This window comes from Fistularia commersonii, chromosome 11 (genome assembly GCF_037954325.1).
Source record: "Fistularia commersonii isolate RoL2024-O1a breed Wild chromosome 11, RoL_Fcom_v1.0, whole genome shotgun sequence".
Lineage (NCBI taxonomy): Eukaryota > Metazoa > Chordata > Actinopteri > Syngnathiformes > Fistulariidae > Fistularia > Fistularia commersonii.
In genome coordinates this window covers 13,814,229-13,832,100 of record NC_141294.1, presented here as the reverse complement: position 1 = coordinate 13,832,100, position 17,872 = coordinate 13,814,229, and the positions used below count along the sequence as shown (strand labels likewise).

Sequence of the window (17,872 nt, the reverse complement as noted above, 5' to 3'; positions counted from 1 at the left end):
TCCCCCGACCCCGTCGCTAATTACGGAGGAAAATGGCGCGCCTTCCCCCGCCGGCGGCGCCGCCGGCTTGTAAAAGGTAGAACCCGCTCCCGCCGACGTCATCGTCACAATAAAAGAATGAGTTTGCTTCACAGGAGACCCGCTGAGATGTTTTCTCCTCCAGCCTCTCCGCCGGCGGCCTCGGCTTCTGAGAGGCGTTCGGACGCCCCGAGCCGACGCCGCCGTTTTTTACACCTCCGTGGAAAGCGGGAACTTTATGGATGACCACGACCTTTTCAGTCATTTCCTTCCCACATGAGCGGCGCCGCAGGAGATCCACCACCACTGCTGCTCCTCCTCCAGTCAGGGGTCACCACAAGGGTCTGCGGTCCCGCGACGGGTCCCGGATCGAACCCGCCGCCACCCAATGACAGCCGGGATAGGCTCCGCCCCCAAAATCAAAAACGAGCGAAGGAGTGAAAATTGCAAAGAATCATAATTTCACATGGATCAGTAGAAAAGCCCCGTGTTTACGAATCATTTTGTAAACGGTTTGAAACGATCGAATCATCAGCGCTCGCCATATCGGATGTTTCAGAGGGAAAGAAGCCGTGGAAAGTAAGGAGTGCGGCGCAGCTTACGGACGGCCGCGACCGCCAATTATATATCCCGCATTTTCCTCGCCGTTCACGTGCGTTCTCGGCTCTCCTCGCCGCTCCCTTGTATAATAAAGCTCAGCCTGAACTCCAGTACCGGCGGCAATCGGGCCACGGGCCGGCTGCCAGCTGCACGCTCTGGCTTTATTTAAAGGAGCATTACTGGCCCTGTTTATAAAACAACACAAAATGTGGACCCACAGAATGTGAACACACATACTCCAAATACGCTAAAGCCAGTATTTCCTGTCAAAGGCCAATTAATGCCAGACAAGAAAGCTCCGGAGAGGTCCGCTGACTCAGCGCCGCTCGGCTCCAGAGGCTCCCGCGGGGGGAAGCGGGGGGACTTGGGGGGACGTGGGGGGACGTGGGGGGACGTGAGGGGACGCCTCTCCATCTCCAGGGGTCGCCGTCCCGAGAGGCTCCTTCACCGGCCGTGAGCGAAGCTCGCTTTCGGACGTGCACGTTTGCAGGAGCCGGCCTCCGTCCTGTTAATCATACCCTTACATGGCTCTGCAAACACACAGCGGACGAGCGGCGCTTTATTTCCCCGCCGCTTAAAGTTCGACCCCCGTTTGACAATCGCGCTGCTTCTTTTCAAACCTATTTTTTTCACTTCCTTTCTTCTTCAAATGAAAATCTTCAAACCGTGTCCGAGCGGATCGGAAGAAAAGGGATAGCAATGACCCGGTTTGTCCACTGGGACTCCGTGAAACCGTTGGGTGGATGGTCGTGGCTCGGGGCGCTCTCCTCCGTTAAAGGGGCGACAAATCGCGTCGTGGTTTATCTCCCGGTTGGGGAACATCTCCTCCGGGACTCCCAAACGAAGCCCGGTATCCATCAACGGAGAAGCAATAATGAACCCGATGCAAGAGTCCCGGGCACTCGATCTTCAAGCTGTATCATCCGAATGCTCGATGAAGAGACGGAGGACGCCGGGCGACCACGGCCCGGAACCCAGACGTCCCAAAGACTTCCAGAAGATCTCCGGGTCTGGTAGGCAAGATCGGGGAATGTTGAGGGCGCCTCCGGGGGGGGGGGGGGGCGCCACCACACGGTGAAAAAAATTCACCTTTCATATAATAATATTATTTTGACTTGAAATAGAAACACTCACATTAATCGAATGTAAGTCAGTGCCCAATAAATCTTACAACAAGTGGCAATACCTGGGGTTCTTCAGGGAATATATTTATTTATTTTTATTTATCTCATTTTATTTATTCCGAACTTGCTAAGCAGGTAGATCAGAAAGAGAATAATAATAATAATAATAATAATAATAATAATAACGAAGAATGTACGGAAAAAAAGAGAAAAACAATATATATATAAATTACTAATTGTGCAAATTGTAGTTGCGCTCGCTCTGCATGTATATAATAAATATATCATGAGCGGCACGAGTTACTCTCAATGAAAGCCAGTGGTAAAAAGGATGCTATTGTTAGCGTATGTAAATGTAAGGGGGGCCGCCATGCAAAATCTCACATCGTGTCGGGCCGCCACATGCTTGGGCTGCATGTCGAAGCGCGGCGAACGTCCCGTGGCGGAGCTTCATACCGTGGCGTGGAAGTGATTATGGCGCCGAAGCTCCCGTGATATGGATATCTGCGGGCTCGGCGGCGCGCCGTCAGAGGATCGTACCTTAATCCGACGGTAAAGACACTCGGAATGACCCAGGCGGCTCAGGAATGCAAGCTGCCATTAATATCCCTTCCCGTCGGGTCGGAGCGCTCAATAACGCGGCGGCGAAGGAACGCCGGCCCTTTCTCGCTCTCGGGGACGGTGGCTGGACTCGGAGCAAGGAAATAATGGGGGCGAGATTTCGCTTGTTTGTTAACCGGAGCGCCGGTCCAACTCGTAAAAAGAAATCAGAATTAATGGCGAGCGCCGAGAAAAAAAGGTAGAACTTGATTCTGACGACTTCTGACAGCTTTTATAAGGGAAATTGGAGCGCGGGGGTAGAAAGTAAGGGCGAAACGCCGTATCAGATGTTTTAACAGCTCAATAATCGTCAAATCAACAACACGGAGCAGCGGGAGACGTAAACCTCGGCACATCATCTCCATAAAAAGACAGCCAGCAGAACCGGCCTATTTTTACAGTATAATTGGCAAACCACCTTCACCCCCCGTCTCCTCAGACAACACTGTGTGGGTTTAATGACACACATCCAGGCGGCCGCTGCCAGCTGGCAGGACGGGGCTTCCTGGCAGGCCCGACCCGCGACCGGAGAAGGAGCCGACCGCTTTAACCTCGCCGCTCTCCATAGCCCGCCGTAAGCGCCGCCGCCGCCGCCGTCTCCGATCCGATCCGGCGGAGCCAGAGCGCGGCGTGCCCGCTCCGACTTGGACAAAAAAATCCATACGTGTTTGCGGCGCGGCCGGCCGGCCGAGGCCTCCCGTTGCCAGCCCTCGCTTGTGAGATCATCCGAAGAACCATAGATCCACATACTTCACCGCGCATGAGAAAACACATGGAGTCAATAAAGCGTCTGGCGGAGAAAGGTGAAAGAAAATGAAGCGAACGCCATTTTCGAGACTTCTTTTCTCCATCCGGAGCCGGAGGAGGAGGTTCGTGTCAAGACGAAACCCGCTTACAGATTAAACAGAAACATAATGTCATTAGAAATTACTCAGAAAACCCTCGCGAGAGGTGGAGGTGACATCGGGGAGACCGACAACCACCGGCGCCGCGGAAACGCAGAGACGACGCATCGGAGAGGAAGGGAGGAAAACCAGGATCAGAATCAGATAAGGTGAGGGAATGGGGTGAGAGGGTTATCAATATATCAATATATCTATCTATCTATCTATCTATCAATCTATTAATCTATCTATCTAGCTATTAATCTATCTGTCTATCTATCTATCTATCTATCTGTCTATCTATCTATCTATCTATCTATCTATCTATCTATCTATCTATCTATCTATCTATCTATCTATCTATCTATCTATCTATCTATCTATCTATCTATCTATCTATCTATCTATCTCAATGGAGGATTATTATCATTTTGCTATTGTTTCCCCGGAGCTCCCCGTCTCTCTCGCCCACGTTGCTCCTTTTAGACACAAACATCAGTAATCACACTGAGCTGGAGTTCTGACCCCGTCGAGAGAATATCCAAATATTTCCCTCCTCATCTGACGCTGCTAATTTGACCGCGGCAAAATAGAAATAAAGATGTAGACGATGATGATGTTCTGGCGAGCGCCAGGCGTCGTCCAGCTGCGCCGCGTGAAGCGCCAGAAATATACGAAGAAATATTTCTTCAGAAACGAGGCGTCGCTTTCACTCGCGCCCTGCTACGTCGCGTTTGCCCGAATTAGCGTTTGGAAGGAAAGACACGAAGGCGGATCTTACCCTCCGTCCTCCTGAAACCCCTCCAGCTCGTCCCTCTGTTCGGCCAAGGTGGACTCCAGGTCCAGGTAGCTCCCATTGTTGGACAACTGGAGGGCGCAGTCATCGGGCTGCAGGACAGACGGCAGAACCAAGCATGAACATACAAATAGCAATAAAGATCCTGCAACCGAGGGGGCTTCGATGCAGGACTTTAAATAATTAGCTTTTGTCAGCGTTCCATCGATGAGTTCCAGGTTGGAGGCGCTCGCTCGCTCCTGGAGAGGCTGTCCGATGAAATCAATCATTCATTATCGGAGCTGCCAGAATCTGCCCGTGTCATTGGACAAGAAGCGGGGTTCCCCCCGGATCCATACCGACGGAGATGCGCGACCGTTCACTCGGCACGTAGAGATGTACGACCGTTCGCTCCGTCGTTCCATTGTGACCTGGAGGAACCCCACGCAGAAACGGGGAGAACATGGGGACAGACCAGGAATGGGACCGGGGACCTTCTCGCTGCCAGAAGAGCAAAGGTACTCTGATATCCGTCTGGTCCACAACATCTTCCATAACGCTGCCCCACCTCCTCTTAAGACCTTCATCAAGCCTCGCTACCAACTCACGAGTCCAGTGCTGAGGTCGGTGTCTAGAGGAGACTGCGATGTTTTCCTCAAAGAAAGTCTGCCTTTTCTCAATTTGCCTTTTCCTGTAAAGCCATAAAAGAATGGAACGGGCTTCCAGACAATCTTAAGAACATGGCTGATTTTCACACCTTTACACGGGCCGTTAAAAATTGGATTCTGGAGCTCCAAACATGCTAACGCTAACAATGCCAGACGGGTATTTTGCCATCAGATGTTTCCCTTCTGGGTCGCATCTGATGGGCCCCAGATATCACAACAATATCACAACAATATCACTTTCAACTTGCAAAAGACATATCTTATTGCCTGTTTATATATTGTATAGTTATTTTATTGCCTATCTGTACATTTTATATATATAGTCTATTTTATACAGTTTTATTTTTGTATTGTCCAGGACTACAGATGGAAATTAGCTATAATCTGGTACAAACATCTCTGCCTCTGTGCTTAATGTATTTGTACACTGTCCTAATAAATTTCAAAACAAACAAACAAATGCGCGTCGTGCACATAGAGGTAGTGAACTTCCAGAATCTTGGGCTGTGCAGAAGATCCCGGAGAGGGTTACGAAGTCCTGTCAGCGCCTCACAATGAGCGGCTGAATGAGGGCAGCTTCATCTCCACGGACGCCCAGCCTGACGGACCATCGTGGCAGGAGGAGGCGCCGGCCGACACGTCGCTGGACGCTCGCAATCAAAGCACAAGTGTTGAAGAGCCAAAGTGGCCGCTCACGTGCCCAGGTGACCTCCACCGCTCCGGATATTAGACTATATTTATTCAGCATGTCATCGACTCGGAGCGACACGGGGGGCGGGAGGACATTAACGGCGCGCAAATAATTCACCTTATATTAATACCTGATTAATATATTGATTAAAATCAAAACTCCCTCCCCCTCCCCCACTGCATTTACAATTTATCATCATTCATTCACTTATTTAGAATATTTCTATTTTGCGGTAACAGTCATTATATTGTTTTATATTGGGATTTATCCTTCTTGTTCATTTTGTTATCTTTTTTTTTTTACCCTTGTTGTCGTCACTCCGTTCTGATCTGCTTCATGTTTATCCTCGTTGTCATTCTGTTATCTCTTGCTATCCTCGTTATTGTCTTTGTCCTTTTCGTCTCTTCCGTTTATATTTATTGATATTGTGATTGTTGCGCTGCTGTGACAAATGAATTCCCCGCATGGGGATCAATAAAGTATTATCTTATCTCATCTTATTTCTGATTTGTTACGTGAATCGGGTGGCGTGTTATCAACGAAAGAAAACGGTCCGATCAAAATGTCTCTCGTAAGTCCAGGCAGACCGCCGACGGAGGGGGCGGCTGGGAGAACCAGGAGAACCAGGAGAACCAGGAGAACCGGGAGAACCGGGAGAACCAGGAGAACCGGGAGGACCGGGAGGACCGGGAGGACTGGGAGGACCGGGAGGACCGGGAGGACTGGGAGGACTGGGAGGACTGGGAGGACCCGGCGGCTGAGCCGACATATGCCAAGAACCGTAATCCTATTGTTCCTAAGTCGGTGACAATCTGATTAGCGCCGTGTGTTCATTTTAATTTCCTGAAGTAAAGCAGACTGAGAATTAGGATGGAAATTGAGCTTCTCTGGTCACAGATGGGAACGGAGGCTTGTTCTGGACTCCGGGGTTTAGAGGAGCGGGTTTAGAGGAGCAGGTATTCTGGGGGCTACCGGAGCGACGGCGATGGAAAATACGAGTTTTCTCGAACCGGCCGTCCATCTTTGGAAGAAACGAGGGTCCGGCGGAGAACGCACGCCGTTGATGAACGTTCGCTACTGTTCTCAGGCGCCAAGGAGGTCCTCGCTTGGGTTTCCACATGGACCTTCCTGTGCGGAGCCTCCATGTTCTCCAGGTTCCTCGGGGTTCTACGGGTTCCTCAGGGTTCTCCGGGTTCTTCCCACAGTCCAAACACATGCAGGAGGCTCACTGGAGAACCTACATAGTCCAGGTGTGTGAATGAGTAGGTGAGCGGTCCAACGACTTATTTGGGGGCCCATGATTGGTCCGCGATGAGCCCCGCCCCTCGGTCAGTGACGGCCAGGATAGGCTCCGCCCCCCCGGACCTTGACTCCAGGATAAGCATCGTAGATATCGACAGAATGAATGAATGACGCGTCTTTAAACCTGTGGAAAGAACAGTAGGAGCCTGTCTTTCCTCAGCAGCGAGTCAAAGGGGCAAAACACTGGAGGAAAATGTAGGTCGAGGAGCTGCGTCCACAATGGAGACGGCGCTGGAAAACCAACCGACGCGGAGGAGTGTTTGCTCCCTGAAGCCGGAGCTTCTCCGTCAACAACTGAAATAGACAAAGCTCCGGGCCGCGCTGCAGCGCTAACCAGTAATTAGACAACTGTCGGGGCAAGAAGTGCATTTTCCCCACTTTGGGTTTTGACTCGCAAACCAAAAGTGTCGAATGCGAAGGAGGCGGCAGCTCCTCCGGCTCCTCTGGCCGAACCCCCGGCACCGAGGACGACCGCCCTGCTGAGTGAGGCTTTCGGAAAGCTAGCGGTCAGAACTGCAAAACTAATGGCTAAATAAATGATTCGCTTTGCCGTCGGGATCCCGCCCGCCGACTTTCCCAAACGGCAACTGCGACGCGACTCGGACGCCGCTTTGCGACGCCGACCTCCTGCGCGATGAGCGAGCGCGGCGCGTCATCCCGTAAGGCTTTTGTCAGATTAGCGGCGCCGGCGGCTTCCCCGGCCGGCCCTCGCCCGGGACTTGAACCCCCGGTGGCCCCGCGAAGGCCGAGTCCGGCGCGGCGCCCGCAAACGATCCGCTACGGCGCTGAGGCCTGGCCTCACCCTCCGACCGCCGCGCTGCGGTCCGCTGACCGGGGAGGCCAAAAGGAACTAAAAATAAACACCATGCAATTTCCAATTTAAAACTGCTATCTCACTCCACTTCTGTTTGTATTCCAGACATCTGGGATGAGATAGCGTACAGTACGCGAGCGTCCCATCTGAAATCCAAAAATACCCAAGTAATAACACTGTATTTTGCGTGTTTATGGTTAATGCTAACTCCGTCCTAGCCGAGCGTCCATCTTCCCGATCCGCGCCCGCTTTGCCAGATCAAGTTTGCTGGACGAAGGTGACAATTGCGCGTGTGGTCTCCCTGCCGTGGTAGGTGATTTAGAGCGCATTAAATCCCAATCGAAGCGTAAAAGAGAAACCGCGACGGTAATTTTAAAATCCGTCTCAGGCATTCGGCGGGACGAGTCGCTCGGCGGACGGCGCATTCTTCCCAGAGGAGCTCCTCCGGGAAGACAACGGTCCGAAATGGAGACCGAGGAAACCTCAACTCTGCATAACAATGTGTAGAAGAATTTGAAAGAGCTCTGACAGGCATGAAGGGGCAACCTGTACTTTACAGCATTTAGCATAACTTCTCATTATGGAACTCTATAATTTCTACCGAACAAAAAAAAAAAAAACAGGCTGGAAAACAACCGGCCTGAAAAATTAAACTGGAAAAGTGAGAACCCGACTCTCCCGAGGCTCGGGTCACGTTATCGTCCTCCCGCTCCAATTATACTCTGGGAAAGTGATGCGGGGCTGGACGCCATCGAGCCGCACGCCAGGAGCAAACAAGGAGTAAACAATGCATCTGGAACAAACCCGGCGCTGTAGATCTACAGACATTCACGACCCGGAGCCGGGAGGTGCCCTCGCACCTTCCCGTGTTTCCATGGCGACGGGAGCTCCTTCCACCATCGCTAACGGGAAGACGAGTTAAAGAACCCGAGGTCACGGCGGGGCGACGGCCGTCTCCTCACCTCGTGCGCAAACGCCCGTCAAACCCGTCCACGTCATTGCGTTACCGACGTCGACGCCGACCCGACGTCAACTTGTAACCGCCCGGAGGCGTCGCACGCCTTTGGAACGCCCACCGAGGTTTTTAGATTATCGAAGTAAGGCCGACGTCTCGGAAACAACAAAACGCGTCTTTACTTTAACACAAACGGTTTGCTTTAAAGCATCGTGAAGTTTTACGAGCGCGTCTCGTTAGCGCCGCGATGCGCTTATAAATCCGATACTTGCAAAGACGGACCGCTAATCCTTTAAATGCTTCGCAGCGTATAGCATGTTCAAATAAGAAAATCCCAGTGCTCCTACTGGAGGTTGGCCTTCACCGTTGAGGCTCCATCCGACGTGCAACGCCACATGCACGTGGATACAAGCCTCCCCCCCTTGCACTGAAACTGACAGGGGCAGCACATGCTAGCTGCTGTTTGGACTCCACGTGCTATTTATACCGCGACGACCTGCGCGTCCTGCAGAGGGGAAACCCCAGAAGAGGCCGGGTTTGTCACGGGGTCAAAGAGGCCGAGTCCTTGAAGGCTGTGTTCGGTGAAAATCACCACGTCCAATAACACCAATGACACCCACCAGACCCAGGTGTCACTCGTGCGCGGCTCAGCTAGCTTACTGCTAAGCTGAGCGTTGTAGCCTGCGCGGGCTACCCAGGAGCTACCCGAGAGCTCCCAAAAAGTCCTGTTTGTGTTTGGGATAGCGTGGTCCCATCTGGAGCCGGAGCTTGTGGCGATCCGCCGCTTCCCGAGGCCTCGGCGCCGCGACGCTCCTCGCCCGTGCACTCCGATCGGCGAGAGCGCAAATTAGCCCTATTTCTGCTCCAGACGTTCTCCGGCTGCACGCAAGGGTCTGATCAAAAGGCAGCGACAAACAAAGCCATCTGAGGCCGTGTGAGAGGGAAAAGCAGAGAGCGGCTTCAGGTCTTGCAGGTTTAGCGCTGGCTCGCGCCGGGGAAACTGAAATGGGGCGATTACACCGAATCAAAGGGGAACACGAGGCTATTTCAGGCCGTTTCAAACCGGCCGGAGAGATAAGCCGACTCCAAAGGGCCGGCGTTTTGACTCCGGTTAAAACGATGCCTTCGGGGGACGCGGGAAATATGACGTCGTCCGAAAACGACACGCGGCGTCCCGACGTACGACGACCCCGGACGACCCCGGGAGATAAAGCATCGCGGGAAATTGAGCCGTCGACCGTTCGCCTCGGCAAAGAGTCCACCGATTTCCCTTTACTTATGTCAGGGGTGTCGGCGGATGGAGCCGGGAACTCGTCGGCGACGGACGTCATCGTGAAACCTACGGAAGGTCCAAAGAAGAGGTCCAAAGAGAACATTGACCGCCGCAGGAGGGCCGACCGCGAGCGTCCTCTTAAAGGCCCCCGGCCCCGATGCTACCGGCCGCTCCGTCGGCATCCCGGCGACCCCGAAAACCACCTCCTCTCTTGGAGGCCACCTGACCTTCCAAGGTCTCCGCGCGCTTCCTCGGCGAGCCGCGGCGAGAGTCGTCGGCGTACCTTGTGCGGGGCTCCGAGCAGCCGGTGGACTCCGGCGATCTGATTGATGAGGGGAAGGTCCTCCCTGAAGGTGTACTGAGGAGGTCTGGTGGGCTCGGGGAAGTTGGTGCTGTTGAAGGGATCCGTGTCATCTAAGAACTGCACCCTGCACACAAACGTGGCCATGATGCCTCCATGCAAAGCCAAGTGAGATGATCAAAATAGCGGATGGCGCGGCGAAGTCCTCTGGCGGCGGCGCAGCCTCCTCGTCCTCCTCCTCCTCCACCCTGGAGCGAACTCCCCGCAGGTCCTCTGCAGTAGCGGGATCCTGCACCCGGTGTTATCCTTGGACCTTCTCCATTCACTGCGCGCTGCGGGACTGGCGGCGGCTGCTCGGTGCGCGGCGTGCGGGGGCGCCGCGGCGGGGCGGGACGCGCTGCGTGCGGGGGGACTGCGACACTTGGCGCCCGGTCCTCGACGGCGATGGGAAGAGGCTCCCTCCTCCAACTCTGCCCGGGAGGAGGGGTGGGTGGGGGGGGGCAGGCGGGCAGACCTCGGCCGGCGGGAGGCTCATGTTACAGGCGCGACAGCGCCCTCTAGCGGCGGGAGCGCGGAACGGCGGCGACCTGCGGAAGGACTTTAGAAATATGTGAAGAATGTGAGCGAAGACCTGGATCCGAGGAGCTGTGGGGGGGGCAGGTGGACGGGCGGGTTCCACCATCCGTGTCAGGATCTGTGGATGCGGAGCGGAGAAGACCTCCGAGGACGGCCTCTTCCACCAGCCCCGCTTCGTGGCCACGCTGGATCCTGGATCTTCAGCCGGCCCGCAGACGGCCCAGCTGTAGATCACAGGACGATACTCATCCTTCGATCTATAGATCGACTTTAAGTCCGCTTCTTCTCGTATGGCTTTTACTCACTGACTAGTTTTTGCACCAACAGAAAACTCTATTTTCAAATTCAGATGCCACTTTCATACCTTCCAGCCTGTTCATGCGGCTCGCCCTCCACCAGCTTTCACCCGAGTGCTGGTAGATTGTTTGTTTATTGCGAACTTTACTGTCCAAGCGCACGCCATTATCATTTTGTTTGTCGTTTCCTCTGCATGTCCAGCACATGTGGAGAAACTGACCACCAAGCTGACTTCGACATCCGTACAAGTTGTTTTATTATTCATTCATTCATTCATCACCTAAAGCGTCGATCACGGAGAGACACGACCGTTCATCTCACTGCGTCGGCCGGCCGTGGGAATCCTGGATGTTAATATTTCTGAAACGCTCCCCGACAGAGTGTTTAGCCGGCCCTGTTTGCGGCGGGTTGTTTTTTCGTCGACGTGTCTGGATGAGCGCGCGATTGTTTACTCCTGACGGGCTCCTCCTCGCGCCTCCCGACGGCAGGGTCAGTCCGGGAGCGCCTTCTTCTCGGCTTGTAATAATAAAACTGTCATCTCAATAGATTTAACCGACGCTTGTGTTTAGTTAAAAGATGCGTCGCGGCAGTTGGTCTTCAGGGCCAAATAAGGCATCGCTAACGTCCGACCGCAGCAAAATAAATCAAACGCGCCGGGTGTTCGATAGCATGTGGGAGGCGATTGGAAGAGGAAGTGGAAACGGAGCCGGACCCGCCGCAGACTTCGGCGCTCTTGCGAGCAAAACCTCTCCACGCAGATGCAGGACGGGGAGGCGGAGGCAAGCAAACAAACTGAACATAAAACCAGAACACGGCACGGGATCACAACACCGCCGAAACCCGGCAGTGACTTCACACATTCGGCGCCGAGGCAGCAAAACATCTCGGTGACGTTTAGGAGGTAAAAAACCCGAATTTTCGGCGCCCTCGTCCGAAGAAGCGGCAGAGCTCGTCCCGTCTTTACTCCTTCCAGACCCGGAGCTACCGGACATTCAGCAGATTTTATATGTTTGCACGTCCGGCGCCGCCTCTTCGAGCTGCCGCTTGTTTTTGGTTTCCAAAAAAAAAAGAGCCCTACTGACCCGACAGCTCGTTTGGTTCATGTCCAGGCGGTGAAGGAGGCCGGTTGCTGGTCTCTGCGAGGCCCTGCAGGTCAGAACACCAACATTGAAAGGCAGCAGTTCTCCATCTGTCCGCTAGATGGCGCTGTTTCCCCCCACAATCAGACGCCTGTATCTCACTGGATAAACATTCACTCTTCAATCATTACCTGGGAGATAAATTGTTGCGGGGAAAACGGAACAAATTACCCGGATATCAGTTTGTGACACACACACCCCGCGATAACGTCGTCTCCGAGAGCCTCTCAGATCCCGAACGCACAACAGTAAACGTGTAAGAGTGTTGTAATGTGTTGTATTTTAGTACATGCCATGACAGACCAGAAACCATTTTATCTCTTTTTATATTGCAGGGATCCGGAACAGGGTGTCGGGGTTAGCGACATGTCCTAATCACACTCTACCGTGCATTGAGCCTCGCAATCTTATAAAAGAAGAGCACATTTTGGCAGTAAATGTGACTTCGCATGTGACGCCAATGTTCTCTGCTTGTTGACAGCGAACTACACAAAGGGGGGGGAAAAAAAAAAATAAACAAGTCACGCGGGTTAACCAAACCCTCTCGGGGCTTATCTTAAAATAAACCCCATAAAAAGTTGCAAAGAGCACAGGAACGGCGACTCCTGTGCATTGGCCTTCCCGATGAGATAAAACCCCAGGTAAGTGTCATGCGCGGCGAGCCGAGGCCGCCGGGACCTCCCACCGCCGCTCGCCGAAGGTTTAAAACCAATGTTCGGCGCTCGCGATCCCACGTCGTAGCGCTGCCGTCTCAAACGCCATGAAACTACAACTACCCAATCCGGGCCTGGAGGACAGGATCTTGTCCCACCAGGAGCTGGACAAGATGGAGCAGGAGGAGGCCAAAGAGAGACCCAAATGGGACAACAAGGCCCAGTACATGCTGACTTGCGTGGGGTTCTGCGTCGGACTGGGAAACGTCTGGCGCTTCCCTTACTTGTGTCAGAGTCACGGCGGGGGTGAGTGATGCTTCCATTGTGCCGCCTCCTCGTCGGGAAAGCGAACGAAATCACCGCCGGGGCTTTAAAAGCCGCGAGGCCGCGAGTCACTGGTTTCCCGCTCGGGCGCGAGTACGATCGTAAGAGCGTTAAAAGAGGGTGGAAGTGAACCGCCGAGAACGAGCGCGACAGAAATCCCCTCCCCAGGATTAATCCGACCCGGGTCAGACAACCGACCCCGAGTCCCTGAATCAAAGTGGCTGTCTTTACCGCCCCGGGCGGTATGCTCCGAGCCCGCGGAGTCCAGGGATCCCAAGACTACCCTGAAATATAGTCTGTAACCGGAGGCCTCCGGGGAGGCTTCAGACCCTGTTTAAGGGTGCTTCTTCACGAGAAGACCGGCCGAGACGCCCTCGTTGATTTTACTGGAAACAAAAGCAGGGGATGAACTCCTCTCGGACGTTTCGGAAGGCCCCCACTCTGGCCGTATAGATGTTACAAGGATTTTTACTTTGCTGATTGCTTGGATAGGGACGCTGAAACGGAGATCCGACTCCGCTGGAATGCCAAGATTTCAGAATTGTTTGGTTTGGTTTTTGGTGCGGGGAGAGTTGAGCTACGCATTAATATTAGCTCTCTTCTGCCTCTCGCCAAATACAATGATCTCCCTTTTTTTTTCCCCCAAACGAGGTCCGTCTTGGCCGGTCGTCCTCCTGGCCTGAGGGCTTCAGGTGAGAGAGCCAGATATATCAGAATGTCATCTGCATCGTAATCAATGTTCTCCTCCGGTGGAATTTGGACCGAAAGCTGCGTTTTGAGGCTGAACCCGGGGATGCCAGGGGTCGGAATATCCAAGTGATTGAAGCAAAATCAGCCATTCCACTCCAATTAAGACTCAGATGAACTTAAATGACCGCATAAAAAGTTTTGTCGCAGCTCTCGGGCGAGGACGGGATTCTGAGCGGCATTTGTCGAACCCGTGTCGAACACGTGGCCGGTCGGAAACTGAAAAAAGAACAGAGATAAGGAGCTGACGGCTCAGAACATCGAATATCAATGATATCAGATGGTGACGCGACGGATTATCGCGGTGACGTTCGGCTCACCGATAAAACCTTTCCGCCTCCTCGGCCGCGGAGCCCCTTCAGAAACGGAGAGGTAAAAGCTAAAAGACGGTCAGAACCGCGACAATCCAGTCGATCCTCCGCAAAAGAGAGAATTCTGCAAACCTGATTCCTTCGGGCGGTTCGCGCCTGCTAACAGACCTGCGCCCGCGGCTCGACGGACATCAGATACGAGATGGTCAAAATGACCGGCTTGGACTGTGTGGAGGAAGCGCAGCGCGGAGGGTAGCACGGTCGCCTCTCCGGTAGCCCAGAAGCTACGCTAATCCTTCCTTTTACGTCACGCGTTCTTCCGTTGTTCGACGAAGCCCTTCAGATTTCCCTGCCAGGGATGAATGAAAGGATCCCGGAGTGTATCGGTCCTTGTGCTACCCGTCTCTTCCACAGATAACAAGGAAACCATGACTCATGTAGTGCGGGTGATTTACGAGAACCGTAAGAGCAAAGGGCGTCGAATTTGACATCTTGAAACGCAACCGGTGCGATCCGACACGCTGCGGAGGAAAATAAAAAACAGCTTGGCCGCGATTGAGTTCTCCCTGTGTCTTCGCCTGCGAGGACATGCGGTCATAAAAGCAGGCGTCCGTTGCGGCGGGTTAATCATGTGCCACGGACGCGACCTTTGGATCACCTGCGTAACGACACTGCCATTCCCGCCCCCGCCCCGCCCCGCCCCAGGGGCCTTCATGATACCCTTCCTGATCCTGCTGGTCCTGGAGGGAATCCCGCTCCTGCACCTGGAGTTCGCCATCGGCCAGCGGTTGAGGAAAGGCAGCCTGGGCGTGTGGGCGACCATCCATCCTTATCTGACCGGAGTCGGTGAGGAACGTCTCGCGCTTCGTTTGTTGCCGCCCGAGGGCGACCGAGCGGAGGTCCATTAAAACGCGCATCTCCGTGTCCGTAGGTATCGCGTCCATGTGTGTGTCCCTGACAATTAGCCTTTACTACAACACCATCATCGCCTGGATCCTTTGGTACTTCTTCAACTCGTTCCAGGACCCTCTGCCCTGGAGCCAGTGCCCCCTCAATGCAAACGGCACAGGTAGGCCTGCGACCCGACTCCGCGACCTCCGCGACCTCCGCCCAGTCCTTCCTGAGATCGCTCTTTCCGTCCGACTCCGGGTCGGCTCTTGTCAGACTTCGTCTCGGAGTGCGCGAGGAGCTCGCCCGTCGATTACTTCTGGTACCGGGAGACCCTGAACACGACTCCGACCATCGAGGACGACGGCGGGCTCCAGTGGTGGGTCCTGCTGTGTCACGTGAGCGCCTGGTCGCTGCTCTACGTCTGCATCATCCACGGCATCGAGACCACCGGCAAGGTAACGCCCCGGTCGGTTCTTCCGCGGCGGGAAGCCGGCGGCGGGTTAAACCGACGATCCTTCTCCCTCCTCCAAGGCGGTTTACGTGACGTCCACCCTTCCCTACGTGGTGCTGACCATTTTCCTGATCAGAGGGTTGACCTTGAAGGGATCCTTGGCCGGCGTGAAGTTTCTCTTCACACCAGACGTGAGTTGAAGCTCAACAAATCTCAGGAGCCGCACGCGTCACGTGTAAAGCGAGAACGGGTCGGTTGTCCTGTAGATATCGGAGCTGGCGAACCCGTCCACCTGGCTGGACGCCGGCGCTCAGGTGTTCTACTCCTTCTCGCTGGCGTTCGGCGGTCTCATCTCCTTCTCCAGTTACAACTCCGTCCAGTAGGTCTGAAATTCGCCGCCGTCGTCAGACCTTCGCCGTCCACCGTTCTGAAAACTCCCCTTCCCTTCCAGTAACAACTGTGAGCAGGACGCGGTGATCGTTTCCATCATCAATGGTCTGACCTCCATCTACGCCGCCACCGTCATCTACTCCGTCATCGGATTCCGAGCCACGGAGAGATTTGAGAGCTGCCTCTCAGAGTAGGTGTTTCCGCCGCCCGCCGTCCTTTCGGCGCCGGCGGCGACCCCTGCGGTTTTAATCCCATCCGGGTTCCTCTCCAGAAACATCATGACGATACTCAACACGTTTGAGCTCCCGGAGAATTACATCACCTTCAGCAACTACGACCAGGTCTTGGAACAACTCAACGGAACGATGTACGAGGAATTTCAGGCCCTGGATCTGCCGCACTGCAACCTCAGACGTTTTCTCAGCGAGGTAAGATGTGAGCGGTGGGACCGGGACCGGGACCGGGACCGGGACCTGGACCGGGATTGCGGACGGGACGGCGTAGATTTCCACCTGACCGAGACGACCCTTTGCTCCGCCGCTCGCTTTGGTCTCAGGGAGTGGAAGGAACCGGCTTGGCGTTCATCGTATTCACCGAATCCATCACTAAGATGCCCCTGTCGCCCCTGTGGGCCGTCCTTTTCTTCATCATGCTCTTCTGCCTGGGTCTGTCCTCCATGTTTGGGAACATCGAAGGAGTGGTGGTCCCGCTGCAGGACCTCAAGGTTTTCCCCAAGAAATGGCCCAAATCGGCAGTCACGGGTAGCCGGAACGTCCCTTCCCTCAATTTATCCCGAGTTTTTCTCCTGCGGATGCTGTCTTTTCATTGTGTCTCCCTCCTCCAGCCGTGACGTGCCTCTTCTGCTGCCTGGTGGGAATCATATTCCTGCAGGGTTCGGGGAACTACTGGCTGTCGCTCTTCGACACCTACGGGGGATCCATCCCGCTGCTGGTGGTGGCGTTCTTCGAGATCACCTCGGTGGTTTACATATACGGCATCGACAGGTGACGCTTCTACTGAACGGACGGCGGTCGCCATCGAGCGCATCGCCATATCTGACCATATTTGGTCATGGGAGGGTGCAAAAAAAAAAACAACACAAATCTGAATAATCCTGATAAGGGGCCTTAAAAGATCATGCGGACGTTTTCCGTTTCCCTCAGGTTCAACAGTGACATCGAGTTCATGATCGGACACAAGCCTAACTTCTTCTGGCAGGCCACGTGGAGAGTCATCAGCCCGCTCATCATGCTGTTCATCCTCATCTTCTACCTCATCACCAAAGTTTCCGACGAGCTGCTTTACAAGACCTGGGACCAGGAGTCGGTGCGTCCGCCGGCGCGCCCGCCTCGGATCGAGAGGTTTCGGAGGAAACTCAAAGATATCGCTCTTCCTTTTCTTTCTCCTCAGCCTAAATTCCCGACGTTGGAGTCGAAGACGTACCCGGCGTGGATCAGCGTGATCGTCTTCATCCTGGCCGGAGTCCCGTGCCTCGCCATACCTTTCGCCGCTCTGTACAAATGCATCCGGTCCAAGATGAGGAACAAGTCCCGCCGCGACGACGTCTCCGAGTGCGGCACCTCCAAATCCTCCGAATGACGTTCTGGACTCGCGCCGCTCGGAAAAACAAAGCTTCCGCCCGTTTCTAATTCAAACGGGGTCACGCAGACGTTCCGGTGGACGACCTCCGCTCATCACGTGATTGTGTTTCATGGACGCGCACCGCCCCCGCAGCGCCGGGGATGCTAACGTCCAGCAGGGGGCGCTATAACTTGTGAGCGGCCTAAGAAGACCTGATCGTCTGCACGTCGAGACCCCGCTCTTAAATCTACGCTGTGTTTTCAAACAAATTGTATAGAGACTTTTATTGTGGGAGAGTTGACCAAAAAAAGGGTGTTTAGGCCGGAATCCGGTGCATGTCGAAGAACCGGATCGCTAAAAAAGCAAAGTTAAAGGACACGTCGGTTATCTCGCTTTCCCCGCGTTGCTTTTTTTTCTGCTTCGTTTTTCAACTCCCGCCGCCGCCGCCGCTATCTAGATCGTGATAACGCGGTTATTTTTGACAGAGTCCGCTTTGTTCCCACCGCT

General features: G+C 54.2%; 2 protein-coding genes across 9 annotated transcripts in view; one reads left to right on the top strand and one right to left on the bottom strand.

Moving 5' to 3' along the window:
- Positions 1-17,872, bottom strand: part of fhod3b (formin homology 2 domain containing 3b) — a 134,030-nt gene that overhangs the window by 93,725 nt on the left and 22,433 nt on the right. For 5 of the 8 annotated variants that reach the window (XM_086155083.1, XM_086155085.1, XM_086155084.1 and 2 more), the window contains 2 exons: positions 9,988-10,132; positions 4,008-4,114 (listed from right to left, as the gene is read on the bottom strand). In XM_086155083.1, coding sequence (XP_086011209.1) covers positions 4,008-4,114; positions 9,988-10,132 — 252 coding nt within the window. Of the gene's footprint in view, positions 1-4,007; positions 4,115-9,987; positions 10,466-17,872 lie in introns of those variants that run through there. The other 3 variants (XM_086155086.1, XM_086155091.1, XM_086155092.1) reach the window with 1 other exon arrangement.
- Positions 12,547-17,865, top strand: slc6a19b (solute carrier family 6 member 19b). Its single transcript, XM_086155105.1, has 12 exons — positions 12,547-12,976; positions 14,758-14,898; positions 14,984-15,121; positions 15,217-15,398; positions 15,475-15,585; positions 15,661-15,773; positions 15,846-15,974; positions 16,056-16,212; positions 16,341-16,545; positions 16,629-16,788; positions 16,948-17,110; positions 17,195-17,865. Exons 1-12 carry the CDS (start codon positions 12,778-12,780, stop codon positions 17,381-17,383), a joined length of 1,887 nt encoding a protein of 628 aa, XP_086011231.1. The 5' UTR covers positions 12,547-12,777; the 3' UTR covers positions 17,384-17,865.